Source organism: Dermacentor silvarum, chromosome 2 (assembly GCF_013339745.2).
Source record: "Dermacentor silvarum isolate Dsil-2018 chromosome 2, BIME_Dsil_1.4, whole genome shotgun sequence".
Classification (NCBI taxonomy): domain Eukaryota; kingdom Metazoa; phylum Arthropoda; class Arachnida; order Ixodida; family Ixodidae; genus Dermacentor; species Dermacentor silvarum.
The window spans coordinates 2,190,704-2,216,761 of record NC_051155.1 but is presented as its reverse complement, the minus strand read 5'-3'; the positions used below and the strand labels follow the sequence as shown (position 1 = coordinate 2,216,761).

General features: G+C 46.1%; 1 protein-coding gene across 1 annotated transcript; it reads right to left on the bottom strand.

The window, feature by feature from the left end:
* Positions 1–16,543: 16,543 nt before the first annotated feature.
* On the bottom strand, positions 16,544–20,838 carry LOC125942871 (uncharacterized). Its single transcript, XM_049661114.1, has one exon. It carries the CDS (start codon positions 19,839–19,841, stop codon positions 17,724–17,726), a length of 2,118 nt encoding a protein of 705 aa, XP_049517071.1. The 5' UTR covers positions 19,842–20,838; the 3' UTR covers positions 16,544–17,723.
* Positions 20,839–26,058: the final 5,220 nt, after the last annotated feature.

Here is a 26,058-nt window from a genome sequence, read left to right as displayed (position 1 = left end):
TACGTAGCTGGGTGTGATAAATGCCAGCGACGCAAGACACCATCGACGCTACCTGCTGGGTACCTACAACCAATCGACATTCCCGCGGAGCCATTCTTTAGGGTTGGTTTAGATTGACTTGGTCTCTTTCCTCTTTCTACCTCTGGGAACAGGTGGATCGCTGTGGCCACAGATTACGCCACGCGCTACGCCATCACTCGAGCGCTCCCTACAAGCTGCGCCAAAGATGTTGCCGATTGTCTTTTACGCGACGTAATTTTATTACATGGCGCTCCGCGACAACTTCTCACAGACCGTGGCCGGACATTCCTGTCAAAAGTTATCGCGGACATCCTGCAGTCCTGTGCCACGAGGCACAAGCTATCCACGTCATACCATCCGCAAACTAATGGCCTCACGGAGCGTCTTAATCGCACTCTCACAGACATGCTCGCGAAGTATGTCTCTTCAGACCACACAGACTGGGACCTCACTCTGCCGTTTGTCACCTTTGCCTATAATTCCTCGCGCCACGACACAGTCGGCTATTCCCCATTTTTCCTCCTGTTCGGCCGAGAACTATCACTGATGATGATGTATGGCGCTTAATGGCGCAAGGGCCAAGTATGTCCAAAGAACCAGCACTGTCCCTCGACACAACTCTCCCTGTTCACGCGGCACCCACCAGTGAATATGCACTTGATACCGTCGCCCGCGCTGCTCACGCAAGGGAAATTGCCCGTGACCGCCTTCTGAACTCCCAAGAGAGTCAAAGACGTTTGTACGACCAGCGACACTGAGACGTGCACTTCCCGCCTGGTTCTTTGGTGCTTCTATGGTCTCCGTCGCGTCAGGTCGGCCTGTCAGAAAAACTGCTGTCGCGTTACACAGGCCCCTACCGAGTGCTTCGTGCCGTGACTCCCGTCACATACGAGATCGCCCCTGACGCCCCATCTGCTTCCCAGTTCAGCGATATCGTGCACGTTACACGACTGAAGCAGTATCACCCTCCCAGTTATGACATTTAGACGCTCCGGGACGTCGCTTCTGCCGCCGGGGGATTATGCTACACGCGTGTGGTATTTGATTGTTTGACCGAGGCGCGCGGGCGCTATCACTCGAGAAAAGAAGAGGAAGAACGAGCTGGGCTCACGCTGTGAACCTAACCGGTCAGTGCTGCAACCGCTGTTGTACAACCTGTAAATAGTTGCCCGTCTTACTGACTCGTTCTTCGCGTAACAATTTACCCGCCGTGTTCTGAATGTGCCAAGACTCGAGTAGTAGCCTTTTTCGCCAGTTTGTCTCTGTTTGAAGGATTTGGGTTTCTTGGAAAGAAATCTTGTGGTCGGCTTCTTCGGAATGTTCGGCGACGGCGCTGCGTATTCGGTTGAATGTTCTGACGTCGTTTTCATGTTGTCTGATGTTGACATTCAACCGAATACGCAGCGCCGTCGCCGAACATTCCGAAGACGCCGACCACAAGATTTCTTTCCAAGAAACCCAAATCCTTCAAACAGAGACAAACTGGCGAAAAAGGGTACTACTCGAGTCTTGGCACATTCAGAACACGGCGGGTAATATAAACCGCGTGAAGGGCATTCTTCCTTCTTTGTATGTTCATGGCCTTGCAGACGCGACGAAGGGAAGAAAGGACCCCCCGCTCTAGGTCGGCAACACCAAAACAACTCGTCCCCCCCCCCCCCCCCTGTCTCTCGTCAACGCATTCCCGCGACTAAAGGGCGCCCAGCATCGGTCAACCCAGCCGACCAGCGACGCCGAAGCCCCCCCCCCCCCACCCTACCCCCCCCCCCCCCGCCTGTTTTGTCTGTCTAGAACAGGGGCCCTGCCAAGTGTCTCCGCACCTTACGCTCTCTCCTCCTTCCTCTCCTTTGTTACGACGGACCTTTTAAAAGCGGCACACCGCCACCTCCGAAGAATACCCCCTGAAGAAGGAGCCGAATTGGTTCCGAAACGTCGGGCTAGTAAATTTCCTTATTTGGTTGGAGTCAATCTCTAAGTCTTAATCAATTTTCCCAACCAGACAGGTAATTCTGTCGAAATGTTTAGCTTCAAATTGACAAATGACTGTAAGAGAGCCGATGTAGCTGATTTGGTCAGACGTTTATTCTTAGGTTTGAGTTGCCAGAAAAAAAATGAAAATTGAATAAATTTGTGGTCAGAGAGTGTTTCGGAGTCCTCTACTGCCCAGCTATAGCCGCATGAGGCGAGAGGGACGGAAGCGAAGGAAACCTCAATCCAGCTTTCAGCGAGGTGTGATTGAAAGTTAGGTGGCGAGCGGGGGTCATTTAAAACTATGAGGTTATTTGCTGCGGTAAATTCCGCGAGCTGCGCGCCACGGGTATAGCCACCCCCAGGACCCCAGAGTTGGTGTTCAGCATTAAAATCACCTGCCATAATAACAAAAGGCATCGTCATGTGGGACAGGTGGAGTTGCAGCTCGTCAAACAGCGGTTCAGGAGGTTCGTGCAGAGAGGCATAGACAGCAACCACCGTAAATGAAACTGAAGGGGCGGCACAGGTGATAATAACATACACGTAGTGTACTAAAAACACGTAGGTAATTTTGGTTGTTAATAGAGCCAGGCGGGGACAACGGGAGAAGCGTATCTAATATGTGTATGGGGTAGGTGCGGGAGGGAGTTACGACGTGTATAAGGTTCAGAAAGAATAATAAAATCAATTTGATGTTGTGCAATGAAATCGGACAGAAGCAGGGTAGGTTGTCTGGAGTGAGCGAGATTCACCTGCAGGAATTTAATAGGTATGTTATCCATTTTCGATGTCAGATAACCGGAAGTGAACGCAAACCTGTCGTGCCATAAGCGAGAACACCTACCATTATATTCTATAACCGTTAGTAACACCAGACTAAGGAAATGCTCGGCGGCGGAGAGAAAAGAGAAAGGGTGCTGCAAGATATTTGTACATAAGGTGTGGTGTTGTAGCGGGAAACGGAGCGCGAGAGAGAAAAAAGGCGAAGAGAGCACTAGTATACTTAATTACCCAGATATGAGGGTAACTGGGAAGGACAGAAACAACAGATTCAAAAGTAAATAAAAAGAAGGGAAAAGAAAGGAGTGAGTTATATAAGAAGGGAGAAAAGAGAATGACATATGAAAATAATAGGTGATACACAGGAGCATAGAAGGCCAGAGGGGCGCGCCCGCCCACCGGAGAGGGACAGGGGCCGCGCAGCTGCCAACAGATGCTGCCGGAAAACACAGCGGCCAAAACGGATCGACCGGGCAGATCCAGAAGCCAACCTGTTGAAGTAACTGACAAAAGCAACTGCGCGACCCCCCCAGGTACCAGGAAAGGGGGTGGGTGCCGTGCTATCCATAGTTTGTTCGCATGCGCGCAATGCGCTACAGTAAAACCGGACACCGCGCGTCTCCCGTCGGGTGACTCGGTGAGACGACGCCCGCTCCACCCGCCGGCACTCCGCGCAAGACGCCGCCGCGTCTCCCATTCGAACAGAGCACGTTTCCGCGACGTGTGCACCGGCACATTTTGTACAGAGTGCCTTCGAAGGGTTCATTCTGTGCCGGCAGCCACGTTTAGTGCGCCCATACGTGGCACATTACGTGCAGGTCGGGATGTGCACATCCTCGCGCACCGCGACAGACGTCCAGCCAATCAATAATCTTCCACGCGCGATGAGCGAGCGGAATGCGGCCGCGTCAACTTCAAGGACGTGCGTGTAGTTGCCCGATCTCTCCCGAAAAGGAGGCATTGCAACGTGGTGTCGGTGTTGCAAGCTGCGCTATGCAACGCGCAGTGACGGCCGTAACAACGTTCTTAGACTTGGGGCCGAAAGTCCGAGACGCGCGAAAAGAAATTATCATCATCAAGAGTAATAAGATAAAAAATCGCGCCCACTTCCGAAAAATGCTGAGCTACGATCGCCCAGCTTCGCTGTTTCAAGCGTTGCGCGGCCGAGTGTAAGGTTAAGCGTTTCTTCAGCTGCTTTTTGAGTTAGCTTTTTATCTTCCGCAAACAGAACTCGCTGAATATCTTCTCTTTGTAAACTACAAAAGAATCTGTTCCTCAGCGCTTCGTCTAAAAAATCTGCGAAGTCCGCGAACTCGAGAGGGAACGCAGTTCTGCTAAAAATTCAGCAATTGATTCAGACTCGTGCTGAGACCGCCGATAAAACTTCGCTCTCTCACCAATAACTGAAGGATTCGGTGCCAAATGGTTGACAAGGTCGTTGTAAGGCTTGCTTGATGGAAGGTCTGGAGCGTTAAGTGACTTGAGGAGGGCGATCTCTTCGGTCCTATTAGGCTCAGGAACGCATAAACCTTGTCCACCTCCGGTGCTCTGTTGAAGTGGAGAAACCATGTCAACCGCTCGGCCGTAGGTAGTCCAGTCGCTTTATCAGTCGTCAAAAGGCTTCATGTGGCCAAATGGTCCCACCAACAGAACAGCAGCCATATCTGCTGTTCTGGTAGCTCGCAATCTTGCAGCGACAGCACCAGGAACCCGAACCAGGCTAGACCATTTCTTCCGTTATACCGGCGCCGCTGTAGGTTCGAATCATCCTCGTCGCCAGTTGTTGGGTCGTAGGAATCCGGAGGTGAACAAAGAACAGTAGCAAATAGGTTATTGCTACATCGTGCAGCAACAACGGAAGTACAAAATGCAAGTGACCAGAAGAGAAGAGATCACTTGGCAGCAGCAGAAGCTGGACGTGAACTCGTCTCTCACGAACGCCGCTTTCATTTTCAGCTATCTGCTGCTGTTCCGGCGCCTGTCGTCTTGGCTTTCCTGGGGCTTGTCAAGATTCCTGATAGATGTGCCTCTGTCCCCACCAGCCAGTATTCTGCTGCTCTGCACAGGCCCACACGCAACCACACCATTCGTGCAATTGAGTGACCTAGGACGCCACTTAAAGTCCCTATATACGAAAAGTGCCGCCATCTACTCTTTCCTCCGCTGTCTCCTCTCCTAAAGCGCTTATTATTGCGATAGCAATTATATGGACACTTCAACCGGATTTCTGCCGTCGCCATCGCCGTCGCCGTGAGGTTCCCTGTAGATAAAATCTTCGCCGCGCGCCGTATGCCCGAGCCGAAGCGTGCGGGGACGCGCGCTATCACGGAGAGCGAACGCCCTCAATCTCCCACGCGCAAGCAAGGAACCGGGAAGCCAGCGCCGGAGGGAGCGGAGGGGGGGGGGGGTCGCACTTCCACTCTGCCAACAACCGCGCTCGTCGCTCGCTCGCACCGTCGCTTATCTCCACACGGCTCTGCCTTTATGCGCCGTGCGTTCGCCGCTCAGTTTCCGTTGAAGCGAAAGACCGCACGTACCTTCGCCCGTTGGTGCGGCGTATGCGCTTGCTGCCAGCGTTTTCACAGTCGTTGTCTGCAGTCATTCAGTGTGATCTATTCATGTTTGTTTGTGCGCGCTCACACCACGCTTGTTCAATCAGTTAGTAATAGCCGGGCCACATTTTCCAACGCACGCTACACATGCAATGCTGCCCGGGTCGGCAGTGCCGCGCTACAGGTGTGTCCCTTCGCACGCGCTGCCCACGGGAAGCGCTTCTCATCAACACCACCGTTTCACACGCGCCTTCTCGTGGTCATCGAGTCTCTCTTCATGTCGGTCTACTTACGCCGCAGCACACCTGCTTACTTAATCAGCTCATGTGTACTACAATTCATATTGCTACCAAAGCCGCTCACCTTACTTCGTATGACATTGCTGTGTTGCTATCGCATTCATTGCTTCGCCCTTAGTGCGAAACTGTGACATTTTTTTCTTTACTTTTTGCTTGCGAAAACAAGTCGACGGTGGCGCACCTAGAAAGTCCACGTTGAAGCTTTCAGGCCGGGCGCGCGCCGCTGCCGCCGCTGGCGACTACGGCTGCGCTGAGGATTTTCAACATGGCTCTGAGGCGGAAAGAAAAGAAATGTAAAGAAGTGAAAGCGCGCGCTATCATCGTCCAATCGGAGATACAGGAGAGAGAGAAGCGGCGTTGATCAAAGGATGACGGTACTTTTCTTATATAGCGACTTTAACGTCACTAGGATCTCGGCGCCACCTTGGGCCATAAAAGCGGCGGCCTCACAGCGAAACAAGTCACTTGGCAGCAGTAGCAGCTGGTCGTGAACTCGTCTCTCACGAACGCCGCTTCCATTTTATTGCGATAGCAATTATATGGACATTGCAACCGGATCTCTGCCGTCGGCGTCGTCGTCACCGACGCCGTCGCCGTGAGGTTCCGTATAGATTTCAAGGGCGATAAAATCGTCGCCGCGCGCCGTATCAACGTCTCCTAGAACTTCCAGGCCTGCGCGTCACGTGCCATCACGCCGGCTACGTCACGACGCGGAGGCAGATGGCTCTCCGGCCGCGCGCGCGGCTGCATTCGGCCGTGGCGCCGTTGGTATGTTGCGCTGAGCTTGCACGCTGCTATGTTAAGTGCCTTTTTGTGGTAAGGCGTGATCATGTGTGCTTTGTCAACGACGAATGAAAGCACCTTGCATTTGTGGATTTCAGTTGGTTTGTGTTTTCAGCAACGAACATCGCACAACCAGCAAGCGAAGCGATTTGGTATCCGGCCTATTTCTGCGTCATGAGAACTCAGTGTATCATTTTCGGGCGCGTTAAAACTCTTGCGTATTTTTTTTTTCGTTGTCAAATGGCAGTTTTCCAAGTGGCAGTTTTCTTCCTCACATGACAACATAAACAGACTGTCCAAAACTTTAAGCAAGGACCTTGCATGGTTTATTGTGTCTGGAACAACAGCTTCTCTCAGCCTTTTGACTGGAACTCCTTGATAGCAGGCACTAAGTTTGCGACTGTCAAACACTGTTAGGGAGGCCTTCAAACACGATTCACTCTCGTTTGCAATGTACAGGAACATTTTGCACCTCTCTGTACGTACGACAGTCCACACATCTGGCACTGATGCTGCTTGAAGGCATGCTTTCAGTTCTTGATTTGTTGAAAAGCGTTGCCTTTCTTCCTCCGCTTCATACGATGCAACATATTCTTGGATACCACGAGCAAGTTCTGAGGCACCCTGTCGGGATCGCTTGATGTCGGGATCGCTCGAGAGGCATCCTGTCGGGATCGCTCGAGCGCTTCTCTCGAGCTCTGCTTTTCTTCGAGAGGTATGAAGGACACCCGGGGAACACGCTAGGCACAGACCCAGGGCGCAGACGTGGCACAGGCAATGGTACTTCTACCACTTTCCCGTCTTCCAGTCAGTATACGATGTCGTTCGTTCCAAGCATGATGGGTCGAAGTGAACGGCACAGACCTGCATAATACAAGATATGCATGTGAATGACTGAGCAGCCAGTATAAGAAAAAATTACTCATGAGCCGTGGACTGCCGCAGCAATAAAATGCCCCACAAACGTTATGGATTTCCTGCATTTCCTTCCTAACTGATCTGTAATAGATACGTAAACACTAACACTTATTAACAAAAGTATTGTTTGTGTAACAAAACAAGAAAAAAAAAACTGATTCGTTTAGGGCAAAGAACGGTAAATCTGCGCACAGATTATCATCATCATACGCATATATTTATGTCCAATGCAGGAGGAAGGCCTCTTCCTGCGATCTCTGATTACCCCTGTCTTGCGCTAACTGATTCAAACTGTGCCTCCAAATTTTCTAACTTCATCACCCCACCTAGTTTTGTGCCGTCCTCGACTGCGCTTCCCTTCCCTTGCACACATATACGCAGGCACCGACAATACATCTACAGCAAAATTTAAAGCTATTCAACCGCCTTATTAGCATGCTGAATTTTTTTCCCTAGGGCTAGCTTCCACAGCGCCTTCGGCGTTGAGTCTTCCATCAAGACTTGCATTTGACAGCTTACACATGAGCATGCACTGATTAATACAGTTATGCGAAGTTATCAGAAGGTTGCGTGTTTGAATCACGTCCGGGGCACCAATATTGTAGATATAGCGTGCATACGTTGCACGTGAATAAGTTGCTTAAGCACGAGTAAGCACACATCAACAAACAGAAACTTGTTTATATAAAAATGTTGCGAGGCGAGAAGGTGGCAAAGACTTCAGACGCTGCTCGACGAGTGTCCCGTTCTGGTCTCGTCGGAAAACCTCCCAGCAGCCCCCAGAGGCACCGGCAACAGTCACCAACGCCGCGCGCGTTCGGTGCGAACGCGGGGTAAACGCCTACGGCGTCAACAGTTCTGCGCGTTGCTGGTGCTCCTACATATTTATGCACACGTACAAAGAACTGAACAGACGCTGCGGCAACCAAGCAGCAAGTAGTCGACGTGATGCACCGGGCGTAGGGGTTAATAAAAAAAAAAACACCGCATATCCACGGGGTGAATGATGATGAGTGGGCGAAGCTCCGGAGGGAATCATCGGTAAACCGTGAATCTTCCGTGTAATTCGCCCAGTCTCGCCGCACTAAATCGAACGATTGACTTCCACCAATGACACGCACCATATGTGACGTCATTCCTATTTTATAACAGCGCCCTTCATTATAATTGCACCATCTCCCGCTTAAGGGGACACTAGCACAAACGCGTTAGAAACGTCCAGTACTCTCTAGAAAGGGGGAGAGGCCACAGCGTCTTACGCAGCCGTTTGCACATGCCGGAACGTGCACCGCGTTTGCCGACGCCATCACACGACTGCTGAGAGAGTATAACCCCCGTATTCATAAACGCTCCTCGACTTGAACTTGACTTGCCACCAGCCTTCAACGCGTTTCGAACGCACTGCCCAAGGCGGTGGCAAGTCAAGTTCAAGTCGAGGAGCGTTTATGAATACGGGGGTAAGGCGGAGAGGCCACAGCGTCTTACACCAGCTTCTTACACGGGCCGTAACGCGCTAGCACGAATGCGTTAGAAACGCGCAGTCTTTCGTTAATGTTGGGTATTTATTGTCATCGTGGTGCGTGTGTCCATGTGCGCTTCGTGGCGTAGTGGCTAGCGCCGCGCGTTCGGAAGCGAGGGGTCCCTGGTTCGATTCGCGCTACGGACACAACTTTCGGAATTTTTTTTTCATAAAAGTAGACGTGGCTACCTACTACGACGACGACGACTACTACTACTACTGCTACTACGACATACTACAGATGAGGGACAGACCCACACCCTAAGGAGCTTCGCCCCTAAAAGGTTTTCTTTGTGCCAACCCAGGCGGCACGTCAGCTCGGACCAACGTTGGATACGTATTGGCACTTCCTGGCCGAGTGATGGCCTAAGGATAACAGCGTGGTTCCAATATGGGCTGGGCCATTCTAATTCCTGGCCGAATGATGGCCTAAGATTAACAGTGTGGCGCGAATATAGGCTGCACCATTCTGATAGAGATCCAACGCTGGCCCGCATTACACATTCAGTAAACAATATTAGCTCGTCCATTCAACAAGGCGGGAATTATTGGACCAACTTTCATGTGGACTTGCCAACATGGGTTACTAAGTTGGCTTTCTCTGGGCTACATTGGTCCGTAATAAGCCAATTTGCGCCTCATCAATTTTTAATACTTTCTGGTACGACTTGCTAAGGTTAAATAGCATGTTTGAAAGACTAATGCACTGATCACAGGCACACTGCGCAGGAACCAGAAATACGTTTGCAAGCTGTGACCCCTTCAACAGAGCGGATACCACGTTGGTTAATTAATTAGAATTCGCTTGACGATACTATACTTTCGTTCAGATTTAATAACAGCTTCGCTTATATGCTTATCTGTCACGGGGAACGGGCTGATCGACTTGCTGTGACAGACCGCGGGTTGTTCACAGCAGGGCACGGGTATATACTGGCGCCTGCCGCTTAAGTGTGCTCCACACATGATAATTAAGCAATAGTTTGTGAATGACCTTATGGTAAAAATTAATTACAAGGAACGTATGCTTGCATTACGGTCAGAGGATTACGTAGTACAGTAATCGCAAGTGTCTGCATGTAAGGGCGGTTGCCGAGTGCTTGAAGCGTGTACATAAGCACTCAAAATTTGTTTCGCGTCGCTTTGGGCAGAAGCAAACAAAACAGTGAGACCTTTCAATGTTCGCTAGAATGATATATGCTTCGAAGTTTTCGCACGACAGCCGATGACCTGACGTGCAGGAATAGCAAAGTCCTTTTCTTGGCGCCGTCGGCAGAAAAGGCACTCGACTCGATCATTGGTGTCGACGGCATGTCGATGTGATGTCTTTCTTATCTAATAGAACCTTAAAGAGACGTTTAAGCGTGACTGATTCTGTAAACCCAAGTAAACCGATGAAAAAAGAAATATATATATATATATATATATATATATATATATATATATATTACAACGTAAAATACACCCATCGGCTAATTCGTAATTGTGGTCGAGTGCGTGGGGTGCGGTTACCTTATCACCATTCTCGACAAGACGCGTGTTCGAATCCTAACTCTTTTTTTTCTTTTCTTTTTTTAAGTTGCTTATTAATGCGCGTTTAACGTTTGTAATTCCATGCGTTTTCACCCCAATTAATCTGCGGTGATTAGGAGGAATGCCGCTGAAGTGCTAGCATTTCTCGGGGACTTCAATTATGGGGTTTTACGTGCCAAAACCACGATCTGATTATGAGGCACGCCGATTATGAGGGACTCCGGTAATTTGGACCACCTGGGGTTCTTTAACGTGCACGGGTGTTTTAGCATTTTGCCCCCATCAAAATGGGCCGCCGTGGCAGGGATTCGATCCCGCGATCGGGGACTTCCGAGACATGCTCACAAAAGTGTGGATGGATGGGTGGATAAGGCTGCACCCTTTAAATCGGGTGGCGGCACACGCAACCTAGCCGTGACTAATAAGTTATTTTGTTCTCAGCGGAGGATGAGCTTGCAGTATAGGCCGCCCCCTGTCTTTGATAATTTTCGTCTCCCTCCCCGTGAAGCTGCCTTGGACCCACCCTTGAGTTGAAGGGATGTACTCACTCTACTATAACTTTATTAATTTGTTTTAGTTTATCTTGTCATATAGCAATTTAGCACTTACGTTATACACAACTCAGGATGGTTAAGGAACTGAGGTTTTTGATCTTGTGCATCCACACAAATGAGAGACAATTATTTTTCTAAAGGCGGCTATTTACCATATTTATTGCAAATTTGCTTACATATTCGTGGTCATGGTTCTCTCCGTGCATTCAACAAAAGTTAACTAGTCAAAGTAACAGGCGACTATATAGCAGCATTGGTGAAGTGAGGGTGAGGCTAAAGTGCCTGGATTAAAACATGTTAGAAGCTTCTATGGCAACAAAACATATAACACGAAACATACACATACTCATGTGTCATCACAGACTTTTGAATATCATTAAAAATTCCACAGTCATCCATTACACTGTGCACAATAATAACAGCTCATACAAGTGACCAAATACTTTGTATAAAAAGATTTCATTCATGGGGTTTGATGTCCCTAAGCAACAAGTGCGTATGTAGCTGTTATAATGGTGTGGTGGAAGAAACTGGATTCATTTCGCCCTCCTGGAAGTCCAACATGAAGCCAAAGTGCATTATACAAAAGCATTATTTTGCATTTTGCCCACGTTCATTGCATTGTGGCCACTGCTGGTAGGATCGAGTAGTATTTTCAGTGTTATCCATACCCAAAATCAATGTAAACTTCCATGGCAATTATATATCAGAAGGCCTTTTTCCTAAATGTTGCACCATCTAACACATATGACGTAGTCACAACTCTGAACCCTCAAAGCGCTTGTCCATTGTCTACTCTTTCTTTCGTGCCATGTCTGCTTTTTTTTTGGGGGGGGGGGGCAAAGGTTTTTAAAATCATGTTTCATATGCACCAACTAGGTTTCTAAATGCCCTTTTATGTGAGCTACAGTTTCTTAAAAAGCTTGTTGTTTCTTCGTGTGGCATTCAACTTTAGCACTGCAAGCAGCTTAAAATCTGCAAAACTAATGACAACTGGAAAGTTTGTGTGGTAACATGATGAAACGGCACACACATTTCTCATAAACTTTAGTTTATAGTCACTGCATTATCTGTTTCTTCTTTAGTGTTCGTCTTCAGTACTGTTTCATCATGTTAATTACCACACCAAACCATCAGCTGTTCCTACTTATGTATACATTCTAAACTGTTTACAGTGTAGAAGTTATGTGTGAGAATGCTGCTACCAGTTGCTTGAAGGAAGTGCAGTAGGTGTTTGCAATTAACATACACTTTGTGGTAGTGATAAAACATTTTGAAATTAACTTTGCTGTGGATACGGTGAGCTAGATGGCAGATTGTGCAATGCTGCATGTGCGAGTGAGTGTTAGTGTGAGTCAGTGTTTTATTTGTATACAAAGACGATGTTAGCCTTGCAAAAGGTGTCGGCATGGTTGTGCCTGCTTGTCTGATATGTTGTTTCTGTGCAACAGTCTCCAAAGCTCACAGCATTATCTGTTTCTTCTTTTGTGTTCATCTTCAGTGCTGTTTCATCATGTTAATTACCACACCAAACCATCAGCTGTTCTTACTTATGCATACATTCTAAACTGTTTACAGTGTAGCAGTTATGTGTGAGAATCCTGCTACTAGTTGCTTGAAGGACATGCAGTAGGTGCTTGCAATTAACATACACTTTGTGGTAGTGATTGTAACTAGACCTAAGAAGTGTAAGCCCAAGTGGCCATTGCATTCACTCTAACCAAATCATCATTATCTCCCATGCCAATGCACACTGGAAAATTCTCATGGTTCTGGTGTCTGTTTTCATAACCATGAGACTGCAGCATTTTGGAACCAGTAAAGTAGAAATGCATGCGCCAGGCTAGTTGACGACACTTCATGGCAATGCACGCTACTAGCAGCACTTATAAACACAAGATATGTAATTGGAAGATATAGGGACAGGTGAAATAAGTTGCAGACTCACAATTGTTTATTTTTGTACACCATTTCCTTTTCTGGCTAAACCTTGAAGATGTCATTTTGATTCATATACATGTCCAGTCTCTGTGTTGGCACATGCATTACTTATTTCTTCAGCAGAGCGACCGATGGCATGCTTATACATTAATCACTTCAATGCATTTTATTTGCATCACCAAGCTTTGATACGTAGGTACACATCACACAATGTGAGGTTTGCGAGAAAAAAAAGGATGTTCCACATCTGCCGTCAAGGCCCTGAGGTGCGCTGGCTAACACTCCCAGCTTTAGTTCCAGTAGATAAAACCTTAGTACCCCAGAAAGCGGATGGGAAAACGGTGCTGCGGTAGCTGAAATGCTAAGAGCATTGCACGCGTAATGTGAAGAACTACTGGCCGCAGGTGAGGCTTCGTGCCTCACCTGCGGCCAGTAGTTTTTTCATCCACTTTCATTTCCATTAATTTATCACTTCCTGCTTCAATTAATACGTACATGTAATTTACCCTATGCTGTCCTTAGTGTACTTGTTTGTTACGATATAAACATCCTATTTTCAATTATTTAATATAGGTAGCACGTGATGTTTATATTGTTTAACGAATGAGTATTTCCAGCTGGCCTTAGGCCCTTCTTTTTATGTTCGAGTTATTCATGATGCGATGAGGCTTTCAGCAGGTAAAACACTAATGATAAAAATCTTATTCTGGCAAATAAACTTTCCAGAAAGTGATTTTCCATGAAAGCTCAAACTGGCAGGAAGCATATGCATGGGGTATAAAAGAAAATGGAGACAGCTACCATAGCACCACATACACATGCCATATCCCGTACTGAATGTGGTGGTGCAGTGCAAGTTCCAAGTCGTAATTCTGTCATGCAATAAAAAAATTAGTTTAAAAATCTTGCCCTGCTGTAAATAACTAATGCTCCATTAAGAAAAAATGCAGTGTTGCAACGCATATCTGCAGCCACTTGAAGAGCTAGAGGCAAAATTTGTAATATGGGCCCATTAATACAGGAGAAACAAGAAGTTGCATTGATGTAACATTGCAGGAGCATAAAATAAAGCCAACGAACAACCACATAGGGGTCAGTTATCAACATTGCAGCCACATGTTCGTTTAGGGAATCATCCATCACAGCAATACGCAACTTCACCCCGCAGAAAATTACAGACATGTACCACACCAGATTTGATGAAATGCGCAGCAGTTATCCTTCCATTTCATTGAATGAAAAAGACGTTCTTAAGTGCATAAATGGTTGTGCTTTTTATTTTGAAGCTAGTAGTGTGTTGTCGTTTTTATGTTTGTTGTATATCTCACTATACACAGCATCTATAAAAACCTCATTTGCGAGTCAGCGCTTCTCCTTGCTTCTTTATCAGTCTTCTTTGTTTGCATGCTCGTTTCTATAATAAACAATGCTATCATGTCTCCAATACAGCCCCTCTATATAGGCAAAGGAAATGATGCCAAACTTCAAGCAGTCAATTACGCATACGCACAATTTTTGTTCTTTTATTGCTTCCACGTGCCCCCACAAGGAAGCTTGTCTTTTTGTAATTCTACTAACATAGTATATCATATATTATTTAACAAGACCTGAGAAGTCCAAGCCAAAGTGGCTAGTACATTCACTCTAACCAAATAGTCATTATCTACCATCCCAATGCACACAGGGCAGTTCTCATGGTTCTGGTATCTGTTTTCATAACCATTAACTCACCTCAGATAAGGCTCAACTGTAACGGCAATTTTACACTTTACATTATAGGTGTGCTAAAGGGCACTACCAAGTTAGGCTGTATTAGTAAATTCTGCACTGCAATAGCAAAAGCGCCACTGTTCACATAAGAGGCAGCTTGGCAAGTCCGAGAAGAAACAAAATTGGAAGATAAGTGGTAGTGCTGCGGTGAAGTTCTAGCACCAGGCTCACTGTGATGTCTTGAATTTTGACAAGACCTACTCGGGTCTACTTGTTTATCTGGTCAAGAATGACATCATTGTAAAGAAGCGAAAGAATAACCTTAGGAACTTTTAAGTACTTCCCCTGAATATGAATATGAATATGAATATCTTGAATATGAGGGAACACACTGAAGTCTTTCATACTACCACATTGATGCACCAGTACGACATTAAAAAAGAAAAAAAACCATTTGGCCTTTATATTCTGCAGTAAAAGTCAACGTAAGTCAGTCTAAGATGACTTAGTATTGCTCTTTAGTGTCCCTATGCTATGGTGCGAGGCAGTGGTTATGCTGATGCTTCATTCATAAGGGACATCATGTCGAAGATGACATGTGCATGACTACTATAAGGACGTGCCATGCGGCATCACAGATACAGTAATCGTGCCATGTCTCATCTTCCACGGCACAGCTTGAGATAATGTAAAATTGAGTGTGGATTAATGTGGTGCTTCCATTGTGCTAGCCGCACACTAAACGGCTGCTCCAGTGACGATGTGCATGCTGCATGTATAGATGCAGATGTATATACTGTGTTCATGCTATCTTTCCACATGTGTGGAAGCAGCCAGGGCTGCTGCCGTTAAGATGAGAGGCTTAGATAGGCAAGGTGCTGAATGATGACCAACCTGCTCTATTGTGCAGTCACTGTCAGGCTTAGCCCAAATATGTTGCAATCTAGGCAGAACTACATCACTGCGCCTCACTGCAGCTCATTTTTCAAGCATTAGGCCTTGAAAGAGTGCTGCATTCACTCAAATGAATAGAGCTGTCAGCAAGGAATTTGTTGCCTGGAAGCTGATGGGCATCTCAGTAGTGCCACTGATGTGGTGGCACAGTGACCGTGCAAAAAAAATGAGATGGGCAGCAATATGCACGCCAAGGTGATCACAACAGAGAAGAATAAATAACGAAATAATGTCATATTTGTGCATTTTTGCACAAGAAAGAAGAGAAGGGGCCCAATGTGATCGACTGTTTTCAGCACACAGCAAGCTTGATGGCTTCTGTAGCCATATCGCAAACCAATTCAAGGGCGGCTACATGACAAATATGCCACAGAGTTCACACGCCACAGAAATAATTTGCAGAGCCCTTTTACATTTGGCAGGGTTCACATCCATTGATCAGCACATCAATGATAGAATGCATGAGCGTTGCTCTTTGCCGCCCATGAACACACAGCTGGCCATTTATTCTTTCATTGTTGTTAATGCAGCTATACCACCAGTTTTAATTATGTACATGAGATAGGAAAGGCATGCACAACTCTTGAAAGTGAGCTTCTGGAAATGTACTAATTAAGAAAACAGCTCCTGACATGCGAGCATGACATCTGTTTTGCTCACTGATAAAGAATGCAGACATTTAGAATAACATTTGAACCTTGTTTAGGCGAGTGCAGACATTTAGAATAATGTATGAACCTTGTTAAGGTGAGATGTGGCTGCAGGGATCACGCACATGCAAAACATTAAGTTGCGATATATCCTTTGAATAACCCTAGAAAGCCCCAAACCCATTTTACAAATAATAATAATAATAATAATAATAATAATAATAATAATAATAATAATAAAGATTAAAAAACAACTGCAACTTTGTCGCCTGGAAAGTACATTTGTATCCTCCCCCCGCCTGAAAAAAAAGTCTTTATCACTTTGTAATTGTTTATAACTTGACTATCTGAGCTACCTACAATTTAAACTTAGGTTCAGTGTGTCGAAGACACTAGTGTGAATTTCACGAACTTTCCCACACTTATATCAGCCTTTTGAGCTACCGAACTCTTGTGTGCCAAAAATGCCATGTTGGGAATTGTGAAGATAAACTAAAATCTCCAAGTCTAACTCTTGTTCTGTCACTTCTTTTGTTTCTATCCTCCTGAATTTTATGCTGGTTTCGTTTCTAAAACAAAGCAGCTCTATTTAAAACATGCCAATTACAGAAATTAATCCCCGTCAGTTTTGAGAACATATTAAGCTAGCACAAACAGGGCACTTATCACTGGAACGCAGAACCTGTCTACAGCATAGCTTAACAGGCACTCACTGCTTGTGGAATGAAGTGCAACAATGACTTTACATTTGTCATTTTGGTCTGTTAGTCATGATCACAGAAAATGTGGAACCCTCTGGTTTCTTGTTCATGTTGCCAAGTTTTTTTTTGTTTTGTTTTTGTTTCCCTTCATCCATAGTGGCATTATTTGTGATTACTAAATAGATGGTTTGTTTACTCTCTTGCTCTTTCCTTCTGTGTATTCTCGAAAAGAACTGTTCTGTATAATTTTTCTTTCAGAAGCACTTACCAAGATATTCAATGATATTTTATTCAAACACACACAAACGTAACCACATGCTAATTTTCTAGAGGGTGTACGAAGGCAGAGATGGGAGTTACCACGTCCCTGCCAGTCATATAGTTTGGGTGGCCCTGAAGAGGGCCGTTTAGTCTTCCGTGCTGCAACTTGTTCCAGATGAAGTGCACTTCAACACGTAGAAAGTGGAGATATCAAAGGCACAACTGAAGTTTCAGAAAGCTAGGTGCAGGCTCAGGTGGTATCCGTGATGCAGGGGAACTGGATGGCTCAGACGCTCTGCTGCGCCACTCGGTAACTAAGTCATGGAGGTTGTGATGCGCCCCAGTGTGAGCAGTGACTTCTGAAGAGGCATGGCAGTGTGAGCCTGATGCGGTGAAAACACAGCAGAAGCGTGAATGACAGCTGGTGTAGCACCTTGGAGAATTGACATGCAATGTGTCCTGGTTGTACAGCTATCAGCATGCTTGCCGTAAGTGTTTGAACGGCATGCTATGTGGCAGTTGGACGGCTGACTAAGGCAGTTTGGGTCACTACAAGCCCAACGGCCACTGACAGCTTCAGTGAAAGTGCAAAAGAGGAATAACAACATGTCCTTGCTTGTAGTTTAGCCTCAGGCACCGAGCTGTGTTCCGAAGGTCATCAAGATGCCAGACCTTTCTTTCGTTACTCAACGTATTGCAGCGCCAGATATTCAACTGAGACGACTTCAGTGGAAGTTTGAAAAAGTCCCTGGCATTTGGCAAAATCCCACCCTTGAAGTGGTCTGCCATTATCTCCAGAACCACCACAGGAGTACTGTCAATCAGGAAGCAGTCTCCAGGCTTCACATGTTGCAGTTTCTGCTTGACTTGGTTCCTGGATGAGTGCCTCAGTTCAGAAATTCTCCTACTTAGCTGCGAAAGTGGCTTGTTGGAAGATCGCAGCAACTTTTTAATTCGTCCAAGGTAGCTTTCGAAAGGGAATGCACTAAACTCATCTAAAGGGCCATGGTCTAGGCACTGGTCAGCAAGATGAATTAGTGAGTGTACATTGTACACGAGCTGTTTTTTCCCGTATAGCTCACTAAGCTCCTGAACAAAATACCTTAGCAAATCTTTGGCAAAAACATTGTACTCACGGTAGTGCTGAGGCGATGCTAAAATTCTGACCGCCACATGAAACATTACAAAATGCTTGTACTGAGAAGCAGGCAGAAGAGGCTTTAGGACAACAGGCCCCACATAAAGGAGGAATGTCCGAAACTCTGTTGCCTTCCACCGATCAAGCTCTTCTGTACCCCTTGGTTTCCGCTGGAAACATGTTGGAAAGGCCTTGGATGCCTCTCGCAGGCTTTCATTCAGTTGATTGCGATACAGTCTGCTCAGTCTGTTACTGTGGCCTTGGCATACCCAATTCCTTAAAAGTCGTCGCATGACTCCCAGGCAAACGAGATGCATGTATTCAGATGGGAAGAATGCAATCATGTCGACGTCAAGGGAAAGGAATGGTGAAACACCAGAATGGTGGTGCTTGTTCTCTTGAGATCGAAATGATGCATTCGTCCGTGCAGCTGCATGAAGTCTGGGAAATGTCACCCTGTTCTCAAGGTGCTGCCCTTTTTGGTTGCATCGCTCGCACGCATAATAGCCAGTGTGGCCAACAATACATTTGACATAGCTCCTTGCAGGAGCATCGCAAACCATGGCTCCAATGCTCACCCGAACATGAACATCTCCTATGCTTATCCCCTCAGAGATTAGGTCGGAGACCTCTTGCAAAAATGGCTCTAGATAATCCTGCAGACATGGCGGCTTCCCTGCACCACAGTACACACTGACAACAAATGGCGGTGATGCCTCCACATTTGTTATGCGGCACAAAATGGGCCAAAAGGCGAGCTGGCTACTTTTGTAAAGAGGGACTCCGTCAATGTTGCCCTGTAGCTTCAGTTCACTTGGAACTACTTGCCCCGGCTGCAACACTTGACGAATTCCTTCTGCAAGACCAAAGTGCACGAATGACCCATTTTGCTCCACCTGTGCTTTGCGCTCAGTTTTCAAAACTGTCCTAGCATCTTTTGGAAGGTCGGAGATGCCTCTTCGCCGGCAGAAATCGAGGACATCGTTAATGCACGCATGCGTCATATTATGTTTGGAAGCAATTACAGCAAACTCTTCACTTGCCGACAGTTGTTCAGAAAGTACATGAGTGAGCGTTGGACTACAAGTGAAGGCTATTCCCTCATCTGGCCCAGTGCAGCTGTCTGAAGCGACAAAGTCATCTGACTCATCACTCGATTCGCTTCCTTGGGGACCTCCTTTGTCACTTGAGCTGCTATCAGAGTCGCTTTGCTCACATGAGGACGTACCCGCACTCTCCGATTGGAATTCGTCGACACAAGGAGCTTCTTGTCTGCAGACGTCGTCGACAAAGGCTTCGCTACTCGACCGCTCGTTCAACCGTTTGAACGGAGGCTCACCACCGTCATCCGTGGAAAGTGAACTTCGCGATTGTCTGCTGGTTCCCGGCTTCAGAGGCGAAAGTCGCTCTACGCGAGAACTGTCTGCAGAGGTGAAGCTTGCACCTTCGTTGTTGGACGAGGAAGGCCCAGCATTACGCGGCGCGAGTCCTAGCTCATTCATTATCTTGTTGTATTCCTTTCTTACGGCTCGACATTTCCTCCACTTGGACGGCATGATGAGCGAGAGGGATGAGTCAGATGCCGAAACCGCAACGCTGTAGCCCGTTCCGAAAAACGCAAGACGACGGCGAGGCGAAAGCGTGGACAGCAGCAGAGCAGTGGGACAGTCAGTCACAGCAAGGGGCAGCCGACCAGCGAAAGCATGAGCCGAATCGAATCGAACGGATTTTTTTAAAGGCCCGCTCGAATGCCAAGGTGCAGACCCGGTGCAGGCGTTGTGTTTTGTCCGACTAATGTGCACGGTGTGCGTTAAATAGGTCTTGAACTGCCGGTGTAATCGACTTCAGAGACGTTAATATACCCGCACTTGCAGATACCCGGCAGATACCCGTAAGCTGGGTTTTAACGGCGCTTGCGCATGTGTGCTGTGTCGTCTGCTGCACTGCTGCTTCGCACCTGTACCGCAGTGTATTAGTATATAAGGTACATTCAAGGACACTGTAACTGCACGACTGCACCAAGTCGGCATTGACAGTAGAAAGGGTGCAGCAAAATCGCGAACCAGCCCTGCAGCTTTCCTGTACATTTTGAAACGAACGGTGTGTTTCACATAGGGTGTTCAGAAGGCGCCATTGCTGCACCGCTGAAACTAATGAACTGTTAATGCAGGTGAATCGAACGTGTCAAAAGTGCGTTCGATTCACCTGCACCACCTGCCACTAGTACACTCTACAGCCATAGAAAGCTGGATTGCGGATCGGATTAATACAAACATTAATATACAATTTATTTTTTCGTTTTTGTCATTCAGTGATTCTGGTGCGACCCGCGCAACTTGAACGCGCTTCCCGGTACGCTTGTTTTTATTGCGTATCATGTGCCGTAATTCATGAAATAACAATGTACTTTTGCACTGGTGATTTGAGAGGTGGCGCACAGTGATGCTTAAGGAATTTCGGGACTATAAAAGAGCGTCGGTTCCTCCAAATCCTCTCTCCTATCGCCCCGGAATTTGCGCCATCGCCATCGACGACAGCCTTGCTTGCCACCTGTAACCGAAGAGACCGAAGTCAACGTGTGCGTGAGTATGCATCTTTCTTTTTTTTCATACGAGAGTTTGCTTGTCGGGATTGTATCTTATGTGCATTCTCATCTACGGGTCAACGTCTTGTGCGAGTATTTGTGTAGTTAATGGAGTGTGCCAAATATGCAGCCAGCGCACGTGTGGCTAGGCATAGCTATGGGCTAGGCGATCGATCGCGTACTACGTGCGCTCGAGATGAGTTCAATCATGCGCACTCTGGAATGGCATTGAATAGACCGCTCTTTTGATGCACAGAAAGACGCTGGGCGTAGATTTTATGCACGACTTGCGCGATATAGCTACACTATAGATGTTGAATGAGGTGTGTCGGGGATCTATGCGCGTGATACCCGGCCACATGCACTTCATCTCCTGCATCGTTTAGAGCAGCGGAATCTACACGCAACCGTGCCGGCCAGGAAATAAATTAGCCGTTTTCGCGAGAAATTCCGACGTTGCTGCTGCGGTGGTGCCAAACAAAGCCACGTGGATTCTATGCGAACAGTGAAGCACCTGAAAAATAATCAGAGACTTCTTTAGTGCTCGGCGTGGCCTAATGGATCCCTGTTCGTCCCGTACGAGTGGTGCGTGTTAGTGCCACAATATGAGATCAGCATGTAACTCTTCGCTTCAGCCACGTGTTGTTCACAACTTAGCGTAAACTTTCACCGCCTTCCGCTAGCTTTGCTCTCCATGGGAGGCGAGCTTAATTGTACCTCGTGCGAAAGGATACGTGCTCTAATAAAACCGCCGATTTCGCATGCTTGCACAGAAAGCTCCAGCCTTATGCAGTGGATCGACCACATGCATCAAACGGCGCATGTAAATAGCGGAACGCTTGTGACACACGAAGGACCTTTAGCAAAACCTCTGAAACAGATTCAGTGCATGGGGGGGGGGGGGGGGGACTGAATTGCAGCGTGCCTCGTACTCGACGCGGAGATTAGGTGCAGAATGGCTCCTTATAGCGCGGCTATTCTTTGCAAACACTGGCACGCTATATAAGCTGCTGATGGCTTGCCAGCTTCCTTAGGCAGAAATTATGAGATAATGGGCAGGCAATGTCAACCCGCTTCTCGGCAAGTCATGAGGTGGTTTATGTCAGTAGTAATAGCTCTGCACCTAACTTTTGCACCAATTGCTTATTCGTGACAGTCGCTCTTCCACACAGACGATTTTTGTTTTTCGTGAGACCGACATTTCATTACATATACAAAATTCACGTGTGTTAAGTTGCATTAGAAGTATGGGCATACAATGGAAATTCATTTGCAGGACCAGCTGGCAGAGTGTAGCTAATACACCATGAGCACTATGCAAAACTGGCAAGTTGGCTTTCCTGCACAACAAAAAATTTCTTCCACCACCAAAAGCTCATTTGCAAAGCAGATTTTTGGATAGAGTGTGGATTGTTCAAATGTGGTGCTGGCTATTGTTCTGTAATTGGAGCCTTACTTGCTTCTGGATTTCATTATTTCATAAATCTTTTTCCCATAGTCTAATTCAGAAATTGGGTTCTCTCCCAAATCTAGCTTGGCTGCACTTGTCTGTCAGAATGACAGGGATTGTCTGTCGCGCTTTTATACCTCCTCCTACCTTCATGTTAACACGCAATAACGAACCATTAAAGATCTTGAATAAGTCAAAATTCAAAAGAGTAACCTATTTATGCAGACAGTGATGCATTCTGTCTTTTGCTTTCATAAAAGAAATGCAAAGATTGGTCAGTCAACAGGTTTATTTTGGTTAGAGGACAGTGTTGTAGTGTAGCTGCCTTCCAATTTTTTCAAATCGCCTATTGCAATGAGGATACGGTGTTACACCATCTTCTAGCCAGAGTCAAGCTTTTTTCGCACATTTTTTAGTTGCCCATTAATTTGCTGCTGCTGTGATAATACTTGTCATCCACTACAACATATACAAACTGGATAGTATGTTAGGTCTGCTTTGAGGACTCACCCAGGGTAAGGGGTCTGCAGTAAAGGGGATCTCTAGGGGCTCATGGGTCAATATATGGAGATGCTGTTCACTATTTCTCCAACAAGGGATTACAAAGAGCCTCCTACAAATATTGCTCCCAGGATTTATACCTACATAGTATGTTTCCTCACAGAACATTATGAAGCCAACAGACAAATGGCTGTGGTTTTTAATTTAGATGAATAAATAAGTATAACGAGAAATTAATGTGGATGAAAAGGCAACTTGCTGCAGATGAGAGCCGAACCCACATCTGCATTACCAGCTGCCTACACCTAAGTTTCTGTTACTAAATGATGCCTGTTGTAAAAAAGCATGTGCTTCATCTGCCGCCATGACCTCAAGTGGTGCTGGTGCTGGCTAAAATTCTTCATTTCCAGATTTTGTACTCGCACAAATACCCAAAATAAGCGGATGGGAGGATAAGCGCCACAGCACAATTGTTGGAGCAGCGTATATGGCAGGTGTTGGGTTAGTTTCCAACAGGGGCAAATTGTTTTCTTGTCCACATTCATTTCCCTTTTCCATATTATTTGTAAAATGAAATTTAAAGAGACAATTTTCTCTAAGCTTTCACTCTTTTCTTCCTTTTTTATGCTTTATTGTCTGTTGGCTTTGTATGGTTGTAACAAAAAAGTGGGCCCTTTGGTTCCCCTTCTCATTATCTTAGAACATTGAAGTTTTGCTGGAAAGTGTTAGCCTGTCTGCTTTTGCAGCAGCATTCTCATCCTGGATTTTGACTAAACGGTGCATGATGAGTAAATGAAGTCGGTGCAACCTTTTGGCAACCTCCTCAGCTGCTTTATTTATGCAGGATGCCGAAGCCATACAAGGTCGTCAAATTTCCAATGGAGGACGACACCATTGCTGTGGTGCCATCCTCTTGGATGTCCGAGGACGAGCGTTATTGTTTCTGGCCCCTGCATACGAGGGGGTCAGAAGTTAAATCCTGGGTCCAGAAACAACGTCCCCCAAGTGAAAACTGGGGGACGTACCCAGCGGTAGTCCTGGCGAGGTGCAGTAAGTGACTACATTGTTAACATACTGTGCTTTTTTGCTTGTTTTAGTATTTTTTGGTATCATACTTTTTTATCTTTGGACATATGCGACTGTACTCTAGACTGAAATCATGTAATAGCAGACACACTTCTAAATTGTTGACATATTGAAATTAAACATTACTAAGTGTACATTTGTGTGTGTGTGCAGATTGACTAGCACAATGCCTGTTTACCTTCTAAATAACACAACATGGGAACATGTCTCTTCATACAGGGTCCTGAATATTTCGCTATGCCTGTTCGAAAAAAGATTTTGCACTCATCACTGCACTGTTCTTGCTCAAATTTTGCAGAACTATCACATTTTGGGGTCGCCTTCGTTGAGTATGACACTTAACACAGTTAACTGCCTGGTTCTTAAGAAAAAAAGAAAATTTGCCTTTACTTGTGGGGATGTGACCTGCTGCAACAACAGTGCTAGCATAAACTTGTGTCGCTGCCTGCTGGCAGCGACACAAGTTTATGCTAGCGCTGTTGTTACAGCAGGTCACATCCCCATAAGGGAAGGCAAATTTTTTGTGCACGATACACTCTGTATAACTTAAAAATGTTGCAATTATTGTTGACAAGTACCATTGTTGCACATGCAGAAAAGTAATCAAGCCTTCTCTGTTTATTATTATGCTCAATTTTCCCCCACCTAGCTTGCAATGCCTGCATCTGTAAAATTAGCAATGGCTTGAATATTAACAGCACTCTTGTCATTTTATGGCCGCTATCTTGCAGGTGTAAAACTACCTTAGAAGTTTGCATAGTTCTAACTCTAACATCTAACTTTAAAAACTGTGCACCAAGAGGCTTGCACCTTTTGGTCAGTTTGAATGTTGCCATCCCAAGTTATACCAAATGCAATCTGCATTTTTGCATTGAAAGGGGCTTGTAACAATGACAAACTAAATCTTTAGTGCCATTCTACAGTTCCTGAGTTATGTTAACTTGTACCACTGATAGTTTGACGTCATCAAAGCTGTGCCAACTTGTTCACAATGTCTGTGCAGTTTGCTGTGGGCATTCACAGCAGTCACAAATATCTTCATTACATTTGTCTGTTGCAGAATGTAGCCTGCACAGCTTAACAGGTTGCTTGTCGTCCTAGTGTCTATTATAATCTGTTTTTAATATTATTACTTTGTTCAAAGGCACTTATGAAAAGGCGCAGAAGAGGGCGAAGAAGGCGGAATGCCATTCTGCTGTCGACACCACGGAGCTGTCGGGTAATTGCTTGTGTTTATTGTTTTTTTTATACTTGTGCTTATGTGAAAGGGGAAGGCGAACTTGGAGCAAGTGGCAAGTCGAAGTGCATGCAACAAAGGTTACCAGGATACTGCACAGCCACTTCCAGATTAATATAAACTTGTGTTGACATGTGCTTGCCTCCTGCATAGCTCTCTATCTGTCCCCCAAAAATGGTGGTGTATAGTTGAGTATTTTAGACCAAAGTGTTCTTTCTTTTACTGCCGAACTTTTTTTTAAAGAAGCTGCATTCTTTTCTCTCTCTCTTTTTTTATCTCCATGCTACCTAAACAGCCCACTTTTTCATTCATGACTATACCTTTGCCTTGAAAATTTCTGAATTGTTGATTTAGTATATAGTGGCTCAAAAATAAATGTACACGCATAAATGTTCTATTTAGGCATTGAAGCTGGCCATGGTGAAGAGGGGCGTGCTGCTTCACCTCGACTGGAGCTACCTGCACCCCGTAAGCTTTCCATAATATAACCATGCAGTGTGTTTAACTGACCAGCTCTGGTCTTTTTATTAGGGTTCTCGAAACTGATGTGGTCACCATTAGGGCCAAACACGTGTGCAATGACCAGCCAAGTTTGAATTCATTTTAGGATTGGTATAACAAAAGTTGGTCCCATAGAAATCTATAGGCTTCAGCAGGAACCTTTGAATGGAATCGAATATGCTGGAGTCAACTTAGGGAGTAGGCTGTAGTAGCAATTTTATTTTGCATGTGGCTGGAAAGCTTGTCAATGCGTTGCTGTACTGACCAATATGCACAAGTCAGCATTTGTTGTGGCCTATCAGAGAATGAATTTCTAAAAGGAGATGGCACTGAAAAATAAACCGAGACCTTCTTGCTATTTATGCATTAAAGCAGCACTGAACCACCCTTTGATCTTGGCAAGCGAACACATTC